Genomic DNA, 23,873 nt, shown 5'->3' on the forward strand with positions numbered 1-23,873 from the left:
GTAACTGCTTATTTATAAAACAAGCTCCAACACTTAAAACCCACTTTTTTTAGGCCAATCCAAACGGGGGCTCTAAGTATCCTGAATTCACTTAGTGTCCTGAATTTTTGAGCTGCTAATTTGAAATGTCCTGAATTTCTGAACTACTAGTTTAAAGTTCAGGACATAAGATTCGAACTTCTGGATACAATTTTCGAACTCTAGGGCACGATGTCCTGAAATTTGAATTTTGAGGTTTAAACTCTAGGACATCGTGGCCTGAAATTTAAGCGAAATTGGCTAATTTTTAAATACATTGTAAACTGTGATTATATTTTAGCAACATGCTTAAAAATAGCTACTTGGTGTCATTTCCATTCAATTTGAGTAACTTAACTAGCCCAAATCAATACATAAAGCAGTTCTATGTGAAAAAAGAGAAGAAACAAACAACAGATTTTAAATGAAGGATGCAATTTACTTTAATGGAGATAGAAGTACGGTAAAAATTAACCTACACCTCATATTTACGTCATACCAATGAATACACGATATGTGTCCTTTATGCACACATTTATAATTTAACCATGCTTAAGCTATATGCATTCTCATGGTTAAGCAAAGCATTCTCACTTTTATTATTAACTGCAAAGATTAAATTGCTTGATTTGATGTAAATATCGGATAGTAAAGATACAGTAATATATTGCTTTAGATCAGGTAAATTTATTGCTTATTAAGTTCTTTCCTAAGGAGTTGGATCAAGAATGAACTTGTATCAGTATCTGATCATCTGAATTTCAATCAGAGAGTGAGGTCTTTCAAAGGATGTGTGATACTTAAGACAATTTAAGAGCATCATACCTTTTGAACTTTGAAATTTCACTCGCTTATTTCAACTGCAGGGAAAGTGGTGAGCCTTTTTAAAGATTGAGCTTACCACCATTTTAAAGAGAGCAAATAATTCCTTGGTTGTATGAAATTGCAACAAACATTTTTTTTTTGGTTGCTCCAATTGGTTTAATAGAAATGTTCAACAGTGGTGGTGCAGTTGATAAATGAAGTCCATCAGAACCAGAAGACGTTGATAGTGATGTACCTCAGAAGTGGCCACTTCTCTAAGCGAAAATCCGTCTTCAGCTGGCCTTCAGCTGCAACAATCTCACTTAATGTCAGGGGATGTGGTCATTTTGGTGTTTACTCTTTCCAGCGCCCACTGAAATGCTTAGTTGATGATGCAGACATTGACTTTAACTTTAACAACAGCAATGAACCTGGATTGCTCACTATGATTATATCAGTCCCAAAAGAGGAGATATGCAGATGGCATGTCAAATCCAAGTCTAAGTGATGGTGTCTTGGTCAGAGAACAATTGTATAGGAATATATAGGAACACTTCATGCATATATGATCTAAATTGATGAAAGCATTGTATTGGGTTAAAAATGAGACAAGGATTAGTGTGAGTCTTTTCACGGGAGAATAATGATAATGGGAAAATCATGAGGCTGAAAATCTCCTCTGTAACTAAGCTCTCCGGATTAAAGAATTTAATATCGCTCCCACATTTTGCCCTCTTCCATCTAGCTTTTATCTATCCAGTTCCAATGTAATGAATTTAGCCCTGATTAGGTCATTCAAGCTTCTTCTGGCTTTACTCTCTCATCACAAACTCTCAGACCCCCTCCCATCTCCAAAACCTAAAGGAAAAAAAAGGAGCTGAAATATATTGCCAATAGAAGAATATTTACCAAAAATCTCTGCAAGAACATACTCCATTGACAAACCTGTGGAACCTAACTCTGTCCCTAACAATGATCTCTCTGTTGTATAATCTACTAATTATCTTTGTCACTTCATGACAATCCCTACATACCCTTAGATTCTTCACTATTCTAATCACTGTTGGTGCTTTTGTCTTCAAAAGGCCAAAAGCAATAGCCAATCTTTCACTGTGCTCACACAGAGCAATTTCCTTCTCTTCATCACTCACATTGTGCAGTATAGTAGCAATCCAAGGTTCATGACCTGCAAAATATACCCTTTGAGATATATCGCTTAGGACTTCTTTGATCTCCTCAGCTTCAGGGTGCGACCAATCACCCATTATGAACTCATGCACAAGACCGTCAACTTCAATGGAACTGCATCCTGGCATTGCCTTAATCCCTTTGTCTTTCATCTGTTTCCTCACGTGGCGCATTTTTTCCCAGTCTGATACCGATGCATACAAACTAGACAGTAGGATATAGTTCTCTGCATTCCATGGCTCTAATTCAATGAGATGCTGGCCAAGAATTTCACCTTTGTCCAAGATCTTGTTCTTTTTGCACCCAACAAGTAATGTGCGCAATATTGCTGGACACGGGGCGAGTGGCATGGCTTCAACAAATGAATAAGCTTCATCAATTAAGTTTGAACGGCTCAACAGATCTACCATGCAGCCATAATGCTCTAAAGATGGCTCAATACCAGACTCAATCATGCTTGCCCAATACCTTTTCCCTTCAAAAACTAGTCCGCTATGAGCACATGCCATAAGAACTCCAACTAGCGTCACATGGTTAGGTTCCACCTGAGTAAAAATTCAAAAGTAGGTTATAAGTTAGCTGCTAACAGTCTATTCATCAAAGTTTAACATTCAATGATAGATTATAGAAAAAACAGCACAACTCAATCCATCTAACTTTTATGCAAAGATTCAACGCCGAGCCTAATAAGTACAAATTCGTGCACTCCTTTAATGTTTTATGTGAATCAAGATGACATTTTATATATGATTTTGTTAGAAATATTGCATCTTACAGCATTGTTCATAATCATTGCATTACCTTAGCTTTGTCCATCCTGGAAAAGGTCACCAATGCATATTCTGCTAGCCCATTTATTGCCAAGCCAACTATCATTGAGCTCCATGCCTTGGCATCTTTAACAGGCATCGCTTCAAATACCTCGATTGCCTTCTCAATGCATCCACACTTTGCATACATATTAACAAGCGCAGTACAAAGCTCAAGATCAATCTCAATCAATCTCCTGTCAATATAAGCATGCACCCACCTCCCCAAATCTAAGGCCCCAGACATAGCACAAGCCGAAATCACGCTCACCATTGTCACCTTATCGGGCAAAACACCTGTCTTCTGCATTTCCCTAAACAAACTTAAAGACTCATTCACCATCCCAAGTCTCGAATACCCACTAATCATTGCACTCCAAGCAACCACATTTCTCTCAGGAATTTCATCGAACACTTTCTCCGCCAACCGAATCTCCTCACATTTTGCGTATAAATTCAACAATGAGGTTTGAACAAAGGGGCTTGATCCAAACCCGGATTGAATTACATGCTTATGCAGTTGTTGGCCTTCTTTAAATGCAGTCACAATTGAACATGACTTTAAAACAAATGCTAAAGTAAATGTATTTGCTTTTGGGTAATTTTTCTTGAGCAGTTTCTTGAAAATAAAAATGGGTTCTTGAGATGGAATTTTTTGGGATTCAAGAAAACCTCTAATGAGAGAATTATAAGAGAAAATGCTAGGGTTTGGGATTTGGGTGAACAACCTCTTGGCATAATTGAGGCTCCCATTGGGAGAAAGGGCTGCAAAGGCGAGAACTTTGGAAAGAATAAAGGAGATAGTGGGAAGTGGAAGAAATGAATGAGTAGTGATTATATGGGCATGGATTTGATGGAGGACTTTCAGATTGGGGCATTTTGAAACAAGTGAAACGAGTCTTGATTCTACTTCTTCCAGCTCTTCTAACTTGCCTAAATTCGCTTTTGATGTTAAGAGACAGATATATTCTTTCTGGTGAATTTTGGTAACTGGAGTCACTCAGAACTTCAAGTACTGTACTTGGTAGCTGGGCCTGGAACTGAGTGAGAGACTTTAGAGGCAAAGCTAAAATTTGAAATTAGTGAGTAAAGTACAGCATACAATTTTAACACACACACATATATACTGTATTATACTCTATCCACAGTTTAATGTTTATAAGCAGAATTAAGCTAAGCTAGATTTTCAAATGAAAAGGGTTTAATGGAGATGAGAAGATTGATTCGTCAATCAGAAACAAACTTAGGATCCAAAACCTCTTTTTTGTTTTCAATTTATCCATTATTGCCATGATATACTTAAACCTCAAATAAGTTCTCAAAATTAATATTCAATTTTTTAGAAAAAGACTGCTCAACTTTTAAGTTAATTTTCGAATCAGTAACTGTTATTCAAATATTAGTTCAACAAACCAAATTCATTTGGGTGGTGAAAATTAAATTTTTAACAAGCTTAAATATATGGATTTTAATTTCGAATTTGATTTTGTAAGAAATTTGGAGTGGGTGTTATTTAGACTTGTTAGAAATAGTATAAGGATGTTGTATATAAAATTTGAAGTCATTTAATGGAGATTTGGATTGGTTTTGAACAAGAATTACAACTGAAAATCGTGGAAGAAGTTCATCTATAGACGCTTATATAAGATATTTTGATACACTCATATACACTATTATACAAGATTATACATAAATATACAAAAATTTGACTTCGTCTTCTTACTTGCGTCTTTTCTGAAATTTAACTCAAATGTTGCTCAAATCTATTCCAAATCACTTCAAATTTAAATTTTGAACTCCTTTTGATATTTTCAATCAATTGGAACAACACTCAATCCAAACAACTAACAAACTCAAAAAATCATGTTTTCGAAAGCGAAGCTTTGAATGGCTTTGAATGGTGGACTTCTACACATCAATTTTCTTATATTGCAACCAGGTGACACAAGGGGGAGAAGTAGTAATGGCGGATGACCCCTTGAAGCATATGTAGAAGATGCGAGAAGAAGAGAGAGTGAAAGCCAAAAAAAAAATGAATTACCGTTACTAATTTACAGTGGGCTAATGAGTGCAAAGGAAATTTCAAAATATGTACAACTTGGGCCAAACCTGTAACGACCCGACCGGTCGTAGTGAGCTCTAGTGAGTCGTTCGGCGGTTTGAGGGCTTGAGTAGCTTCACTTCATGTTTTATGACTTGTACGTGTGGTCGGAATTGAATTTCGAGAAGTTCGGAGTTGATCCGGAAGGAAAATTCTAATTTCGGAAGCTTTAAGTTGGAAGAGTTGACCAATGTTTGATTTTTGAGTAAACGAACTCGAAATCGGGATTTGAATGTTCCAATTGGTTCATATGATGATTTCGGACTTGGGTATATGTTCAGGTTAAGTCTCGGATGGTCCGGGAGTATTTTAGCGCTTATTATGGAAAGTTGGCATTGGAAGTTCTAGAATTTCATAAGTTTGGTTTGAAATGGATTTTGGTGCTATCGATGTCTGTTTGGAGTTTCGAGCCTTGGACTCACTTGGACTTGGGTGTATATTCGGGTTTAAATGTTGGAAAGTTGGAAGAAAGGTTTTGGCCATCGATTCGTAGTTTTGACGTTGTTTGACGTGGTTTGAGGCTTCGACTAAGTCCGTATCGTGTTTTGAGATATTTGGACGGGGGCCTCGGGTGCGAATCCGATCGAGTTTGGACTTGGGAGAAGTGTTGAGGCAGCTGGGATCTCGTGCAAGCGCACTTGTGGAAAAAAGGCCGCAAATGCGACGCCGCAGAAGCGGCCAGGCAAGCGAAGGAGCAGATTTTGGTTGGGCAGTGCTGGGATCACAGATGCGATCGTTTTGGCGCAGAAACGGAACCGCACATGCGGAGGAGAATTGTAGAAGCGGGGGCGCATGTGCGCAACGGGAATCGCAAATACTGCCAACGACCTGGCCTGGGTTCTCGGAGGTGCGAGATTGAAGCCGCAGAAGCAACCAAGGGACCGCAGATGCGAAAATGTCGTTGGGCAGAGTTGTTTTAAGAACGAGATTTGGCTCTTCTTCTTTCATTTTTCACTTGGGTTGGCTGAATTTGGGGAGCCATTTTGAGGGGATTTTCATCGAGCAACACAAGGTAAGTGATTCCCACCTATTGCAAGTTAAATACATGGTTTATATATGGATTTAAACATATAAATTAGTAGAAATTTGGGAATTTGGTAGAAAACCTAGAATTTGGTATTTTGGATATTGACCACGAAATTGGACATGGAATTAGAAATAAATCATATATTTGAGTTTGTAGTGTTATGGGTAAAGTTTATCTTCAAAAATTTTTGAAATCCGGGCACGTCGGCCCGAGGGTTGATTTTATTGACGGTTGAGCGAAGTTGGGAATTGTTATGAATTGATTTATTATGAGTATAGAGGTATATTTTTATTAGTTTGCACACTATTTGACTAGTTTTGGAGCGACGAGCGTCGGTTTGAGGTGATAGAGTGGCATCAGAGCCGTTTATGGAACTTCGGAGCGAGGTATGTCTCCTGTCTAATTCTGTGAGGGGGAAACTGCCCCTAGGTGATGTATTTGATATGTGCTTTTTTTTGCAGGGGCTACGTACGCACGAGGTGATGAGAGTCCGTACATAGCTAAATTCATGTTATTGTCCGGGTAGACTTAGTTTCATGCCATGCTATAATAGTACTATAGGAGTTATCTTTGCTCGTTTAATTCCTTTATTTTGCATTACGACTTGAGACTAGACTTGTGTAGAGTATGTCACACCTCCTTTTTCCGCCCTTGCGAGGGGTGAAAGGGTTTTTCCAATTAAAGGACAATCGAAACGGGATTTATTTATTTATTTCAGAGTCGCCACTTGGGAGATTTAGGGTGTCCCAAGTCACCAATTTAATCCCGAATCGAGGAAAAGAATGACTCTATTTAACAGTCTGCGCACCAGAAATCCGGATAAGGAATTCTGTTAACCCGGGAGAAGGTGTTAGGCATTCCCGAGTTCCGTGGTTCTAGCACGGTCGCTCAACTGTTATATTCGGCTTGATTATCTGATTTTATACAAATATGAACTTATGTGCAAATTTTAACTTTTTACCGCTTTCATAATTATTATTATCATTTTACAGGGAATTGCAACGTCATGGAAATACATCTCGAACCACGTCACATCAATGCACCCGTAGTTGTTGGCACATTTTCACTCCGTTGAGATTTGGATTTGGGTCACATAAATGTGCACCCGAGTTTAAGAAGATTAAATTATTAAAGGCGCGCCTAAAGCGACTAGCGTATCATTTACTTTGGGTAGGGCCGTGAAATTTTGCTAAACGGTCCATCCCGAAGTCTAAGCAATTTTAAAGCAAATATTTACTGAGGGCCCCGCAATTTTGTATTTTTATTCGGCGAGGCTCATCTCATTCTTATTTTTTAAAGTAATTCGTGACGTCGTGGACATGCATCTCGGACCATGTCACAATCAATGTACCCGTGATTAGAGACACATTTCGATTCCGTTGAGATTTGGATTTGGGTCACATAAATGTGCACCCGAGTTTAAGAAGGTAAGATTTATTAAAATGCGCGCCTAAAGCGATTAGCGTATTATTATTTTGGGTAAGGTCGTGGAGTTCGCTAAGCGGCCTATCCCGAGTTCTAAGTAATTAACACGTACAGTTTTGTGAGGGCCCCGTAATCTGTGCGTTTTATTTGGCGAGGCTCGTCTCATTTTTATTTAAAAGGATAAACCTACAGTGACTACATTTTTTCTATTAAGTTCGTCTCTAAAATAAAAGAAAATCTCCCGATTAATTACATACTAAAAAAGACGTAACTTATTAGTTATTAGTTTACGGCTAATGCGAATGGAAAATTGCAATCGAGTTTGTACAAAGAAAGACTGCTTTCATTCTATATTCTATTATTTAATAATACTAGAACATGAGATTGACACACCATAATATCAAAACAAATTAACTAGTCTTTGATTAATTTAAATTAACATTATTAGATGAAGAAGTTATACATATGCAACCTCATTACTCATTAATCAGTCAACTACATTTTTATACAAAAAAGGAAAATTCTATTCAAACACAAATCTAAACAGGAGGAATTCAACAGGAACAAAGCCTGATTAATATTTCATTTCACTTCAAGCCGAGAGTGTACAAATGTGTACCTGGAAATGGCAGTACAAGAAGAAAAGAAGGAGGAGTCAACAGCAGTAATAACACAGCAACAGCAACAGCAACCCCACAGCAGCAATTCGAACCAGAATCAAAACCCAGGAAAATTTGAAGAAAATCAAGCAAGCTCGATAGAACAAACCCAAAAGTTGGTAAAAGACCTAAACAGCAACAAACCACATCACCACAAACATACTCAAACCCGCGTGTATTAAACCCGAAACTAAACTCGTTTCTCACTTTGTTTTTGTTTTCTCTTTTTAAACTCTCTAACACTCTTGAGATTTTCAGAATGTCTTCCTAAAATCTCTCTCTAAGTAAGTCTTTCAAGTTCAAGTCCTAGTCCTCTTAAAATGTGTCAAATGACTCTATTTATAACAAGACTCTTGTCTTGAATCCCCAACCCGAAATATTCCCCCAATTGCATGCTTTGTCCCCACTACTTAATGTTTTCTTTATTTTAAACCCTTGTCCCCCATGCCCACATGTTTTGTTCCCCACTATATTAAATAAATATATCAACCCCACCCCATTATATCTTGTCCCCCATGCCTAACATAAATAATTACATTATTCCCACCCCACTACATTATGTCTTGTCCCCCACTATATTAAACAATTATATCAACCCCCACTAATTTATGTCTTGTCCCCCACAATATATTATTTTAATATTGTTAATGCCTAATGGACAAAGCATTCGGATTAAATAATTGTTTAAATGTTCAATTCCAAGAATACCCCTCCGACCTTATTGAAATTACTATTTTACCCCTGAACGTACTGCAATTTACCAAACTACCCCCATCAGCTATAACCAATTCGCCTAATCAATCTCAACCAAAATACAGCAAATATGACCAATTTCTAAACAAATTTAACAACAAATCACATGAACACAGATTGAACCACATCAAATTAATGGGAATAAGTTAACCATATTGGGAACCAATCCTGGTTAACTTAGACACAAATGAATGAGCAAGGAGACAACAATATTAACAACAAAGATACATGATTCAAACTAAATCAAAAAATTAAAAACCAAAACATAAACTCACATTAAATCACTGGATTAAAAACGAACTTCAAACAAAAATGAACATGAATTAAATCTATTTTAAACAACAAACATGACGGATTCAAATAATTTAAACTAACACTCTTCTATACTAAATCCTTTTAAAATCAACAGAACAAACTAAAGACATAATTAGTTGAACTTTAATTTAAATCTAAAAACATTATAATTACTAACAATTTCTACCTAAAAATAAACAAGAGCAATGAAACAAAAATGAAACAAACTGAAGAAAAATAAGAAAAACGATAAACACAAATTGGTTAAAACAACTAACCGGATCGGAACTACGAACAACGACTGATCAACGACGAACTCGAACGGACCTCAACCCCGGACAGAACTTCTGGGCGATTTTGAATGTTTTCAGCTGGGCTTCAGCGTGTGTGTTTGTGTGTGTTTTTCTGGTAAGTTATGGTGATGAGAGCAGTCCATGGACGAGCTTGAGCTCGCCATGGAGAAGACAAAGCAGCAAAGGGCAGCCATGGGAGCTCGGGCTCGAGTCCGACGGAGACGAAGAAGATGAAGCAAAAGCAGAAGCGTGGTCTGTTTGGACGTAGCAGAAGCAGCAGGAAGAAGATGCTGGAAGCGAGTGGTCGACGACGAAGCAGCAGTCTTGAAGCAGCAGGGAGCTAGCCATGGCGACGGGTTGACGACGAAGACGCAGTGGCAGCCATGGGTGTCGAGCTCAAGCTCGAGCTTGACGAAGAAGATGAAGGTAGAAGCAACGGGTTCTGTTTGGACGTAGCAGAAGACGCAGCAACGCAGCAGCCATGGGAGCTTGACGAGCTCGTCAATGGCGGATGTTTGTTCGTCGATGAAGACGAAGCTTGGGGCAGCAGCTGGTCGAAGAAGAAGATGCACAGTAATGGGGGTCGTTTGCTCTTTAATGGCGGACGAGGGAGGGGCTGTTTGGAGTGAGCTTGGGAGGCAGCCATGGATGGGCTTGGAGTTTTGGATATGGTGAAGGAGAAGAGAGAAAGAGAGGGGCGGATGGTTTAATGTTAGGGTTTTGGAAATAATGAAAATGACGATTAGGAAGGGTTAGGTCATTTGGGGTTAATGGGGCGGACCGGGTCGACCCGGGTTGAAATGGACCGGGTCATGGGGAAGGTTGGGTATTTTTTGGGCCTGTGGTTTGAATTTGAAGAAGAGGCCCAATTCCGATTTTCTTTATATTTTTTGCTCTATTTTCTTTTACTTTCTAATTAATAAAACTAAAATTCTAAAGTAAATTATAAGCTAAATTAACTTATAAAAAATACTAATTAATTCCTAGCGACAAATATCATACATAACTAAACACCTATTAAAACAAAATTGCACAATCTGACATTGAATGCTAAAAATGCAAACGATGCATATTTTTGTAATTTTCATTATTGTAAAACAAGCTTAATTATTCCTAATTGTAGAATTAAATCCTAAATGCAAATGCGACATATTTTTGTATTTTTTATTAATTTAACAAATAAACATGCACAGACAAATACAAATAATTATCCAAAATGTCACAAAAATTCTCAAAATTGCGCACCAAGGAAAATCGTTTTATTTTGAATTTTTTTTGGGAGTAATGCTTTTATAGGGAAAAAATCACGTGCTTACAGAGTAATAGACTTGTTATTGTAGAGATTTGAGGGGCTTCATAATTAGCCGCAGATTAATTGTACTCTTACGAATTTCTCCCGCGCTATGCGTTTTGATCGGAACATTTTCCTTAAAATTATAACTCACATGTTTATTTGTGAGTGGGGTCAAGGACCCGTTAAAACTTCTTATTCTACTGGGATCAAGTCATTCTGCTGGGCAGGATTATGTACCACACTTTAATGGGAGCGGGTCGTTTAGATTCATCTATGGTTCGTGTCATTCAACTCTCACCAGTGCACACAGTATGATGGGATCGGGCAGTACGCCTTGACATTTCTATAAAATACTATTACGGAATCGTGCGTAATATTTAACAAGAAGCTAGTGTATCTGTGAGTTTTCCTGATTTGAATTGTGACGACCTATCTGGTAAGGTCCATTATATATATACTCCGGTTGAGGAGGTAATTGCTAATTGAGAGCTTGAGTTTATTATTGAGAGCAGGATTGTACCACGCATTTGTACTTGTTTATTTTGTTTATTTACTCTGCCTCACGTTTGTTTACTTCCTATTGTATTTGATTTATTGGACCACTAGTAAGTGTTGATGTCGACCTCTCATCACCACTTCTCTGGGGTTAGGCTAGATACTTACTGGGTACGCATTGATTTACGTACTCATGCTACACTTGCTGCACTTATTGTGCAGGTATATATATGTTTTCGACGGTCTTCTGGGTGTAGAGACGCGGCTATTGCAAAGACTTTATGATGAGCTGCATTCCATGTTACGATCCGCAGCATACAGAGTCTCCATCAGAGTTATTTATATTCTCCATGTAACAACCCGACCGGTCGTTTTGAGCTCTAGCGCGTTGTTTGGCAGTTTGAGGCCATGAGCAGCTTCACTTCGGGTATTATTACTTGTACGCATGGTCGGAATTGAATTTTGGGGAGTTTGGAATTGATTTGGAAAGAAAATTCCCATTTCGGAAGCTTTAAATTGAAAGAATTGAGTAAGGCTTGATTCATGAGTAAACAATCTCGGTATTGGGATTTGAAGGTTCCAACAGGATTGTATGATGATATTGGACTTGGGCGTATGTCCGGATTGGGTCTTGGATGACCCAGGAGCGTTTCGACGCCTATTGTGGAAGTTAGCATTTTAGAAGAATTTCATAAGTTTGGGGTTGAAGTACATTTTAGTGTTATCGATGTCCGTTTGGGATTCCGAGTTTGGGAATAGCTCCGTATGACGATCCTGGTAATAGGGGCTCGTTTGGAAGTGGATTCGGAGGTCCATAAGTCATTTTGGAGTCATTTGGCTAAAGTTAGAAATTTGAAGGTTTTTGAGAAGTTTGACCGGAAGTGGACTTTTTGATATCGGGGTCGGAATCTGATTCTGAAAGTTAAAGTAGGTCCATAATGTCGAATATGAATTGTGTGTAAAATTTGAGGTCAATCGGATGTGATTTGACAGGTTTCGGCATCGAATGAAGAAATTCGAAGTTCTAAAGTTCATCAAGCTTGAAATGGAGTGTGATTCTTGGTTTTGGCATCATTTGATGTGATTTGAAGGCTCGACTAGGTTCGTAATGTGTTTTGAAATTTATTGGTGTGATTGGACGGGGACCCGGAGGTCTCGGGTGGATTCCAAGTGGTTAACGGATCGAATTTGGAGTTAGAAGAAAAATTGAGCTGCCTTCTGGTGTAACCGCACCTGCGAGGCTTGGGCGCAGGTGCAGAGCCGCAGAAGCGGCCCAGAGGTCGCAGATGTGATTTTGGTGGGGGAGAGTTGGGACCGCAGATGCGGTCATCTCGCCGCAAAAGCGGGATCGCACCTGCGGAGGAGAGGACGCAAAAGCGGGAATGGGCTGGGAGCCCTGGACTGCAGAAGCGGTGTTTTGTCTGCACCTGTGGGACCGTGGAAGCGGTCAAGTGACAACAGGTGCGAAAAGGCCGGAGGCAGTGAGGTTTCTTTAAAACCGGGGATTGGCTCATTTCAATCCCATTTCCTCCATGGGAGCCGGATTTGGAGCAACTTTGGAGTGCTATTTTCACCACCAAGCATGAGGTAAGTGGTTTATACTAGTTTGAGTTCAATACATCGATTGTATATATGTTTTAACATGGAAATTAGTAGAAATTTGGTGTTTGAGGAAAAACCTAGAAAATTGGTATTCTTGGATTATGACCACGATTTTGGACATGAAATTAAGAGTAAATTATATATTTGAGTTTGTGAGGTTGTGGGCAAACTTTATCTTCGAAATATTTCGGAATTCGGGCACTTGGGCAATTTTGTCAACTTTTCGATCGGGGTTAGAAATCGTTAGAAATTGGATTATTATGAGTAATTGAGCATAAATTAATGGGTTTACATTATTATTTGCTAGTTTTGGAGCATTGTGCATCGATTTGGGCCTTCGGAAGGGCATGGAATGCCGGTTATGGAACTTCAGAGCGAGGTGAGTCCCCTTTCTAATCTTGTAAGAGGGAATTATCCCTATAGGTGAATTAATTGGATATGTGTTTCTATTTGTGGGGGCTACGTACGCACAAGGTGACGAGAGTCCGTGCGTAGCTACTATTATGCCTATGTCCGGGTAATCCTAGGTTACATCATGCTTTGATGATATTGTTGTTGATTGATGTTATTGTTTGCCTTGAGAAGAAATAAGATTGAGGTTGCGTAATATTTGTGTTGGAAGGTATTTTAATTAAGGAATTTAAGAATTTAAATGTTTCCATTAAACTTAGTACTTTCAAAAAAGAATTGAGGAATCTTATAATAACTTAAGAAATCTATGTGTAACCGCATCGCATGTGTGTTTCGCGAGCGGGGAAAAATTACCTTAAAAGCTTCACGTTGAATTGTTTCTATTTTTGAAAAGAATCAAGAAAAGGATTTTGATTTATTAATAAATTTATATTTGACCGTGTCGCATGTATGTTTCGCGAGCGGGGAAAATTTCTTAAATCTATATTTGATCGCGTCGCATGTATGATTCGTGAGCGGGTATTTACTTCTACTACTCTCATGGGAGCGGGCCGATCGCCTCGGTGATGCATCTATGGTTCGCACCATTCGACCCTCTAGCAGTGTAGAGTTTACTTTTATGTTGGATTAGGCCGTACACCTCGGCATTTCCTATATATATATATATACTATTCTCATGGAATCGTGCATGATATTTTGGAGTAAGTGAATGTGGGGGATTTTCCCTGATTTGAATTATGATAAATTCTTTAATGAAATCCACCATATCAATTTATATGCTCCAGTTACGGAGGGAACTTGCTAGTTGAAAGCTCGAGTAAAATTATAAAGAGGGGAATTGTATCATGTGTTTATACTTGTTTATTTCATATATTTGCTCTGTTTCATGTTTATTCACCCCTTTACTGTACCCGATATTATTGGACCACTAGTAAGTGTCGAAGTCGACCTCTCGTCTCTACTTCTTCGAGATTAGACGGGATACTCACTGGGTACACGTTGCTTTCGTACTCATGCTACAGTTGCTGTGCATTTTTGTTGCACATGCACATGTATGTCTAGTGTCCTAGCTTGGCGCAGCGGCATGGTTGATATGGGGACTTAGTTGAGCTACACTTCTCGAGACGACCTGTAGCCAACAGAGTCTCCTTTAGAGTATTGTATTGTATTTTCTGTATTGTCCAGCTTGTATTACAGATGGTTATTGTATTATATTGTTTCCTAGAAATTGCTCATGCACTTGTGACACCGGGTTCTGGGATGATTATGGGATTATTCAACATTAAGTTTGTTAAAGACATTATTATTTATTCAGTGATTTTCAATATTTTTTGTTTAATGTATCAAAGGAATGATTTCAATAAATACTAAAATGGGAATTTAATTAACTTCTTGGTGTTGGCTTGCCTGACAGTGATGTCTGGCACCATCATGACCCTTAGTGGATTTTTGGGTCGTGACAACATGGTATTAGAGCACTAGGTTCCCTTAGGTCTCACGAGTCATGGGCGAGTCTAGTAGAGTCTTGAAGATCGGTACGGAGATGTCTCTACTTATCTTCGAGAGGCTACAGGGCTATTAAGAGCACTTCCCTTCTTGATTCCTCATCGTGCGATTTGATTCCTTTGAGGCTTATGCCTTTGTTTCCTTCCTACTCGATCTTATGCGACGCAAAACACTTATTATAAATCAGGAATTGAGGAATTTTTAATGGTACTACAGATGTGGTGCAGGATGTTTTTTCCCGCGTGGTTGTTTGGGCTATTGTCGTCGCCTTGTGGAAGGCTATTCTGTCATTTCAGCTCCGTAGCTATACTTCTGAGAGCCTTGAGGCTATGCACAAGTTGCTATGATGCACATGAATGGTTATCGCATGGTATCGATGTGATGGAGAGATGCTTGTCCATGCGTGGAAGCAGTGTATGACTTGGAAGGAGGTTTTCTTAGTACGTGATTTAGAGATTTGGTATTATATTTCCTGCGAAGGAAAACCAATCGTACTATAAATGATTAGGTTTGGGGTTGATAGAGTAACGAGACTCGGTGTTTTCAAGCGTGGTGGAATTTTCATCTGCGGCGTGGTATCATCGTCCTCGATTGAATGTGTTAAGTTTGTCGATATTATGATCTTCTACAAATCACTTGTGGGGCAGAATATTGCGAGATAGTATTGAAGAAGCGACTATCAGAGATCGCGAGGTGTGGTGGTTCAGGATTGAATCAATGTTTCTAATGTCGACAGCTCAAGAAAAGATGATCTTCGTAAAGGTTTAAAGTTAGTAGCGGTCTATTGGTTCAAGTGCTACTGAGATAGATTTCGATCTAAGGCATCAGCTGAGCAACAAAGGATGAGGAAGAACATGTGAAAAGTGTCATGTGATGGTTAAACTTCTAGAAGGCCGGGTGTAAGAAGCGGAAGTCGAGTAGCTGCTTAAAGAAGAGGGGTTTGGCCAAAGTGGGAGAGTGGCAGAGTAGCATATGGGTTCAGTGGCAGGATAACTACACATCTTGAGGAAACGTTTAGAGTGATTTGGGAGTTTAGTGGACGGTGATTGGGTCCACGGGCCTAACTTGAAATATTGGCTATCATACGACAAAAAGAGTTGCTTGATATGAAAAAGGATACAACATGGCTTTGAATTGGGAAATATTGCCACATATTTAGTTGATGTCCTTAAGGAGTGGACGGACTGGTACAGTTGGTGGATGAGCACGAGCTCAGGATGGGTTATTGGTTTCGTAATGATTGTACCCGTGCAACGACGTTGGAAGATGTCGACGCGTAACTTACACAAGTGGGTTATCTCCTGCGAGCAGGTCAGTGGTCGCGTGGTTGGCGAAGCTTCTGCGAAGGATTTCACTGGTTATCAAGTAATAGGTCGAATGTATGGATGTGGTTGGTTTTTGGTCAGTCCAAAATCACACCCGCGCGGTAGTCAAGTTGCGCACTTGACTCAGCCTTCCCCAAACACTTAGCCAATTTTCAACAAGTTTGGCTTTAACGATTTTTAGGCAGCAATTCAATAGGAACAACAGTAAATACGGGAAAATCCCATCCTTTGCATTAATATTGAAAATATACAAAGGACCCCTCACTTTACTATGAACACAAGTCGTTCACAGCCCATTTTTGACAAAGAACACAAGTCGTTCTTGACCAACACTAAGACCTGCCCAAGCCTAGCCTTAGTCCCCTTTTGAAACACTTGAAACCCTCACGTTTCACTCTTGTTTCCCACTTATAATTTCACACGAAATTATCCACACCATCTGACTAAGTCCAAAGGCCCTATTTATAACATATAGGAAGCCCTTAGAACTTGACATCACAATGACACTTGTCGTCTACAGCTTTTGCCACTTGTCGGGCTAAGACTTAATATATTCCTAACATATAGTTGACATCCCCAACTACTTAGGACATGATATACATGAAATGGGATAATGATACAAGCATAAATCAGTCATGGTACAAAGAGGTTATGACAAGGTAACCGCCAAACTACTTTTCATGTGCATTGCATGTGCCATCTTCACTTGCCCAGCTGAATCACGCCCAAGGCTGGCATTGCGCCCAGCCTTGGCTCATATTGACATTGCTCCGCACCAATGCCATGCCCGCAATACGCCGCCCATGATTTTACCGCACATGCCCGACGCCGCTGCCGCCCGCACACTGCCATGGCCGAGTTTCTGCCTTGCCCATGTCAACCTTCATTTCCCTCGTACCATTGCTTGTATTTTCCTTCACATAGCTTTGATTTAGCTATTGAAAGCCTTTACCATCATCCCACATTTTCATCTTGCCTTAGCTTAGCCCGCCTTTAGCTGCCACAACACAAAATGTCGTGCCACTGACTTTGGCGCGCATGTCATGCCATGTCGCCCTAACATTGCCCACGTAGCTTTGTCAAGCCTTTGCCAAGCGCGCCTTGCCTGTCCCAAGGCCTTGGACAATACTTGCCCACAACAGCCCTCAATGCAATGTCTTGTCCGTCATCCGCATGATCGTTTTGCCCGCACATAGGCCAATGACAAGGCCATCATGCCCAAATCCTTGCCACAGCCGTGCCACGCCCGATGACAAAGAGGAAGGTCAAACAGAAGGATTTCGAGGAGTTTGGCGAGTTGGTTGTGTAAGATCAGGTCGACGATGAAGGAAGAATCTTGGTGAGTTCCAGAGTTATGTAACATGTGGCTCCAAGCTAAGTGGGAGAGTCCCACCGCTTGAGATTTGGGTTACATGGTTATTTACTAGTGAAGTTTCCGATTATCGGCGTATTAGTGGATTATTACGACTAAGGGAAGTGATTCAGTTAGGTACTCCATTGAGGGAGTGTTCATGTGATAGAAGAACCTTGGAGTTGATTATTATTAAGGACTAAGTCAGAATGGGTATACCAGTTCAAGATGTGATTATGCGCACAATGAGGGTATAAATCAGTTCGTGGGTTTTGAAACAATGTGGTCTTATTTATGGGGTCACTCAGGGAGAGTGCGGATTGAGTTCGCTATGTTTTGAATGGAGCTATTAGTATTTCTAAGTCAAGTTAAGGATAAATGAGAAGAAGTCGGATCGGTTAGCAAGGGTTGAATCGGCATGATGCTGGCAATGATCAGCTCCTTCAGTGTGTTGAGTTACTCATGTGATTTGTGATGGTATGTGCGAGGCTTGACGGTCATTGTAATTGATTTAATTTGAAAGTATTCAAGTATTATGGCCTGTTATGTATAGGTGGATCCCGAAGGGGATATGGTGGTTTAGATCGCTACTTGAGGATTTGAATGTTCTATGGTTATGAGAATTCACTCATGTGTTGCTATGGTTCTCTCGGAATGATTTAAGTAAAAAGTTTTGATATGATGAAGTGTTTACCCTAATAGTGATTTGGGAGTTATGATGAAATTCTGGTACTATCGCATATTGGCGTGTTAAGCGCATTGAGCGGTATGAAACTTGAAAACGAGGACCAAGGCTGCGATTCGGTATTGATAAAGATGTCACGAGCTCGGATAAGCAGGAAGGGGATTTGGATGTTTGGAGTAAGCTGGTATTGTCTTTAGCGACACCTGAGATCAGCATTTTGTATCGAAAGCTTTGCATACTGGTTATGGATTCTTGATTTGCTCTACAACATTAGTGCGGCCGGTGGTATGGATGTGTAGATTTATTATCTGGTACTAAAGGTCGTGGGAGCGTGTCACACTGGAAGATTGAATAAGTGTGACTTGTGGTCACTTGATTGATTGGGAATTTAAACCAAGTATGAAGATTGTGGTAATATCGATAATTTGAGAATTTATGCCTAAAGGGCACTCGGTTTATTGGGTTGTGGACTGTGGAGGTTTACTCCGGTTATGATGGTTGTTCTTCTGAGTTATAGGAAAAGGGGTATTTGTAAACCCTTGAAAGGTTATTTTCCTAGTACGGTGTGATCAGAATCGGCTTGTGGTCTGCGAGTGGATTTAAATATGAATATGGGCACTATATCAGGCTAGATGAGTTCATTTCAGCATAGCACTCCTCACGGAGGAGTATTCGGACGTGGGATGTCATTTAATCATCGGCAATTTCATGTAATATTATATTGTGCCGAGTGAGTTGTGAAATAGCTTGATAGATTTCATATGTGTTGAGGTTTTGTGTAGAGATGGTGTTATGGGAGCAGGATGGATCTCGAGATTCGGATTATGTATCGCACCTTAGTTGTGCTCGAGTTTTGTAGCGTATGGCTATGTGTGTATTCCTAGGGCTGGTATTATGCACTTAGCGTGCTTGTGGCCGATATTCGGTATTTTGTAGTAATGAGCACTCTAGCTCGGTATGTATCTCCTTATATATATTTTATATGTGGATCAGGTGGCACGCCGCCACGGGTATGTTGTTTGGATCGGGTTGCATGCCTCAATAGTATGATGTTGAGTACAATTTTCTATATTCTAATTTTTGTGTGTTTTGTTTTCCATTTTCTGGGGAAAGTTCATATTTGTTGCGTGAGTTGAGTAGTCCCTTCCAGAGTTCGTCTTCCTTATGTATCACGTTCGAGTTGGTAGCCTATTGGCACATTGTGGCATCATATAAGACTTTTGGTCATGTCTGGGGTGGCTTGTTGCCTGAGCAGTTCGTACTAGGTGAGACAAGATTATTGGAACTAAGATCAGCGCGATCGAATTATAAGAAGTATATTAAAGACCAAATACTATTATTTAGTTCAGAATGAGGTAATGATTCTTGTTAGGAGTATAGACTCAACGATTTGTCGACTCAACAGTTGGTTATGAATTTCTACACGTCTCTTCCATCGTGGAGGTATTGTAAGAGAGTGAACAAGACTTATATATGTCATGAGGTGCATTGTGAGCATCAAATTCGGGGAATGGCGGTTATCATGATCAGAGAATATTATTATGGTCATGTGAATGATGTGGTGTATGGTGAGAATTCAGCAAGGGTATGCAGTCATGTTCTGGTACATCGTGTAGTAATGGATACGATGTTCATATATTGGAAGCAGGCCTGGCAAAGAATTTTGGATGTTGAAACTGGGATCTAAGGCTCATTTGCCTAAATAAAAGAGGATATATTTAGATTTTATCGAGCTAATGTGCTCAACTGAGTAGTGGTAGCACGGGTAGGTGCACATGTTGTTTAACAGTGATTTCGGACAACTCCAGTGTAGTTCTTAGTACGTTCGAAGGCGAACATATGTGTAAGTGGGAGAGAATGTAACGACCCGACCGGTCATTTTGAGCTCTAGTGCGTCGTTCGGTAGTTTGAGGCCATGAGCAGCTTCACTTCGGGTATTATGACTTATACGCATGGTCGAAATTGAATTTCTGGGAGTTTGAAAAGAAAATTCTCATTTCGAAAGCTTTAAGTTGAAAGAATTGAGTAAGGTTTGATTTATGACTAAACGACCTCGGAATCGGAATTTGAAGGTTCCAACAGGATTGTATGATGATATTGGACTTGGGCGTATGTCCGAATCGGGTCTTGGATGACCCGGGAACGTTTCGTCGCCTATTGTGAAAGTTAGCATTTTGGAAGAATTTCATAAGTTTGGGGTTGAAGTACATTTTAGTGTTATAGATGTTCGTTTGGGATTCCGAGTCTGGGAATAGCTCCGTATGATGATTCTGGTATTGGGGGCGCGTTCGGAAGTGGATTCGGTGGTCCATAAGTCATTTTGGAGTCATTTGGCTAAAGTTAGAAATTTGAAGGTTTTTGAGAAGTTTGACCGGAAGTGGACTTTTCGATATCGGGGTCGAAATCCGATTCCGAAAGTTGGAGTAGGTCCATAATGTCGAATATGACTTGTGTGCAAAATTTGAGGTCAATCAGATGTGATTTGACAGGTTTCGGCATCGAATGAAGAAGTTCGAAGTTCTAAAGTTCATCAAGTTTGAAATGGAGTGTGATTCATGGTTTTGGCATCGTTTGATGTGATTTGAAGGCTCGACTAGGTTCATAGTGTGTTTTGGAATTTATTGGTGTGATTGGACAGGGTCCCGGGGGCCTCGGGTGGATTTCAAGTGGTTAACGGATCGAATTTGGAGTTAGAAGAAGAATTGAGCTGCCTTCTAGTGTAATCGCACCTGCGAGGCTTGGATCGCAGGTGCGGAGCCGCAGAAGCGGCTCAGAGGTCGCAGTTGCGATTCTGGTGGGGGAGATTTGGGACCACAGATGCGGTCATCTTGCGGCAGAAGCAGGATCGCACATGCGGAGGAGAGGACGCAGAAGCGGGCATGGGCTGGGAGCCCTGGACCGCAGAATTGGTGTTTGGTCCGCACCTGCGGGACCGCAAAAGCGGTCAAGTGTTTGCAGGTGCGAAAAGGTTGGAGGCGGTGAGGTTTCTTTAAAACGGGGGATTGGCTCATTTCAACCCCATTTCCTCCATGAGAGCCGAATTTGGAGCAACTTGGGAGTGCCATTTTCACCACCAAGCATGAGGTAAGTGGTTTATACTAGTTTGAGTTCAATACATCGATTGTGTATATGTTTTAACATGGAAATTAGTAGAAATTTGGGGTTTGAGGAAAAACCTAGAAATTTGATATTCTTGGATTATGACCACGATTTTGGATATGAAATTGAGAGTAAATTATATATTTGAGTTCCTGAGGTTGTGGGCAAACTTTATCTTCGAAAAATTTCAGAATCTGTGCACGTGGGCTATTTTGACAATTTTTCGATCGGGATTAGAAATTATTATAAATTGGATTATTATGAGTAATTGAGCATAAATTAATGGGTTTGCATAATTCTTGGCTAGTTTTGGAGCATTGTGCATCGATTTGGACCTTCGGAAGAGCGTGGAATGCCGGTTATGGAACTTCGGAGCGAGGTGAATCTCCTTTCTAACATTGTAAGAGGGACTTGTCCCTATAGGTAAATTAATTGGATATGTGTTTCTATTTGTGGGTGCTACGTATGCACGAGGTGACGAGAGCCCGTGCGTAGCTACTATTATGCCTATGTCCGGGTAGTCCTAGGTTACATCATGCTTTGATGATATTGTTGTTGATTGATGTCATTGTTTTCCTTGAGAAGAAATAAGATAGAGATTGCATAATAATTGTGTTGGAAGGTATTTTAATTGAGGAATTTAAGAATTTAAATGTTTCCATTAAACTTAGTACTTTCAAAAAAGAATTGAGGAATCTTATAATAACTTAAGAAATCTATATGTAACCGCGTCGCATGTGTGTTTCGCGAGCGGGGAAAAATTACCTTAAAAACTTCACGTTGAATTGTTTCTATTTTTGAAAAGAATCAAGAATAGGATTTTGATTTATTAATAAATTTATATATGACCGTATCGCATGTATGATTCGCGAGCGGGAAAAATTCCTTAAATCTATATTTGATCGTGTCGCACGTATAATTCGCGAGCGGGGTATTTACTTCTACTACTCTCATGGGAGCGGGTTGAATGCCTCAGCGATGCATCTATGGTTCGTGCTATTCGACCCTCTGGCACTGCACAATTTACTTTTATGCTAGATAGGGTCGTACGCCTCGGCATTTTATATATATATATATATATATATATATATATATATATATACTATTTTCATGTAATCGTGCGTGATATTTGGCTCGGAGCCAGTGAATCTGGTGGATTTTTCCCTGATTTGAATTATGATAACTTCCTTAATGAAATCCACCATATCAATTTATATGCTCCAGTTACAGAGGGAACTTGCTAGTTGAAAGCTCGAGTAAAATTATAAAGAGGGAAATTGTATCATGTGTTTATACTTGTTTATTTCATGTATTTTCTCTATTTCATGTTTATTCACCCCTTTACTGTACCCGATATTATTGGACCACTAGTAAGTGTCGAAGTCGACCTCTCATCTCTACTTCTTTGAGATTAGACAGGATACTCACTGGGTACATGTTGCTTTCATACTCATACTACACTTATTATGTATTTTTATTGCACATGCACATGTATGTCTAGCGGCCTAGCTTGGCGCAGCGGCATGGTTGATACGGGGACTTAGGTGAGCTGCATTTCTCGAGACGACCCGCAGCCAGCAGAGTCTCCTTCAGAGTATTGTATTGTATTTTCTCTACTGTCCAACTTGTATTCTGGACAGTTATTGTATCACATTGTTCCCTAGAAATTGCTCATGCACTTGTGACATTGGATTCTGGGATGATTATGGGATTATTCAACATTAAGTTTGTTAAAGACATCATTATTTATTTAGTAAATTTCAATATTTATTGTTTAATGTATCAAAGTAATGATTTCAATAAATACTAAAATTGAAATTTAATTAACTTCTTGGTGTTGGCTTGCCTGATAGTAGTATCCCACGTCATCACGACCCTTAATGGATTTTTGGGTCGTGACACTCTTGGCTAACTTATATTCTAGATGGATGTTGTATTTTTATTTTACTCCTTAGTAGATGCTCATGCACTTGTGATACCGGGTTTTGGGGGTTTCTACTGGATGTTCAGTATGGTAGTTCACGTAATTATTATCATTTCACCCTGTAAATTCTATGTCATATTACTTAATCAAGGGAAATTGTGATTTCAAAAGTAATAAAATGAGTAATTAAGTTGATCAATCACCGTTGACTTGCCTGATAGTTGTGTTAGGTGCCATCACGGCCTATAGTGGATTTTAGGTCGTGACAACTTGGTATTAGAGCGTTAGGTTCACTTAGGTCTCGCGAGTTATGAGCAAGTCTAGTAGAGTCTTGCGGATTAGTAAAGAAACGTCTATACTTATCTTCGAGAGGCTACAAGACTGTTAGGAGCACTTCCCTTCTTGATTCCTCATCGTGCAATTTGATTCCTTTGAGGCTTATGCTTTTATTTCCTTCCTACTCAATCTTATGCAACGTGAAGTGCTTGTTATCACTTGGGCATCAAGGAGTTGTAGTGGTATTGGAGACGTGGTGCAGGATGTTTTCCCTGTGTATTCGGGCATGTTATTATCGTCGCCTTACGAAAGGATGTTTTGTCATTTCAGCTCAGTATCGGTATTTCCTATGGTTTTAAGGCAATGCATAGATTGCTATGATATTCGTGCGTTGATATCACACAATGTTGGTGTTATAGTATGGTGCTTGTTTATGTGCCGAGGCAGTGAATGACTTGAAAGGAGGATTTCTCAGTGCATGATTTAGAGGGTCGACATTTAATTCCAGAGGAAGAAAGGCAATCAGACTATAGA

General features: G+C 39.7%; 1 protein-coding gene across 1 annotated transcript; it reads right to left on the minus strand.

Annotated features, from left to right (window-relative positions):
- Positions 1-671: 671 nt before the first annotated feature.
- LOC104249479 (putative pentatricopeptide repeat-containing protein At5g40405) lies at positions 672-3,818 on the minus strand. Its single transcript, XM_070165099.1, has 3 exons — positions 2,812-3,818; positions 1,768-2,555; positions 672-1,680 (listed from the first exon to the last, which is right to left on the minus strand). Exons 1-3 carry the CDS (start codon positions 3,187-3,189, stop codon positions 1,656-1,658), a joined length of 1,191 nt encoding a protein of 396 aa, XP_070021200.1. The 5' UTR covers positions 3,190-3,818; the 3' UTR covers positions 672-1,655.
- Positions 3,819-23,873: the final 20,055 nt, after the last annotated feature.

The sequence above is a fragment of the Nicotiana sylvestris genome, chromosome 12 (genome assembly GCF_000393655.2).
Source record: "Nicotiana sylvestris chromosome 12, ASM39365v2, whole genome shotgun sequence".
Taxonomy (NCBI): domain Eukaryota; kingdom Viridiplantae; phylum Streptophyta; class Magnoliopsida; order Solanales; family Solanaceae; genus Nicotiana; species Nicotiana sylvestris.

What these genes read in the sequence shown, in the direction of transcription:
- LOC104249479 (XM_070165099.1), bottom strand. Translation starts at nt 3,189, where the DNA reads ATGATTAGTGGGTATTCGAGACTTGGGATGGTGAATGAGTCTTTAAGT. An exon ending in CCAGGATGGACAAAGCTAAG is followed by an intron (nt 2,556 to 2,811) that starts GTAATGCAATGA and finishes ATTTTTACTCAG; the next exon opens with GTGGAACCTAACCATGTGAC. An exon ending in GACAGAGTTAGGTTCCACAG is followed by an intron (nt 1,681 to 1,767) that starts GTTTGTCAATGG and finishes TTTTTCCTTTAG; the next exon opens with GTTTTGGAGATGGGAGGGGG.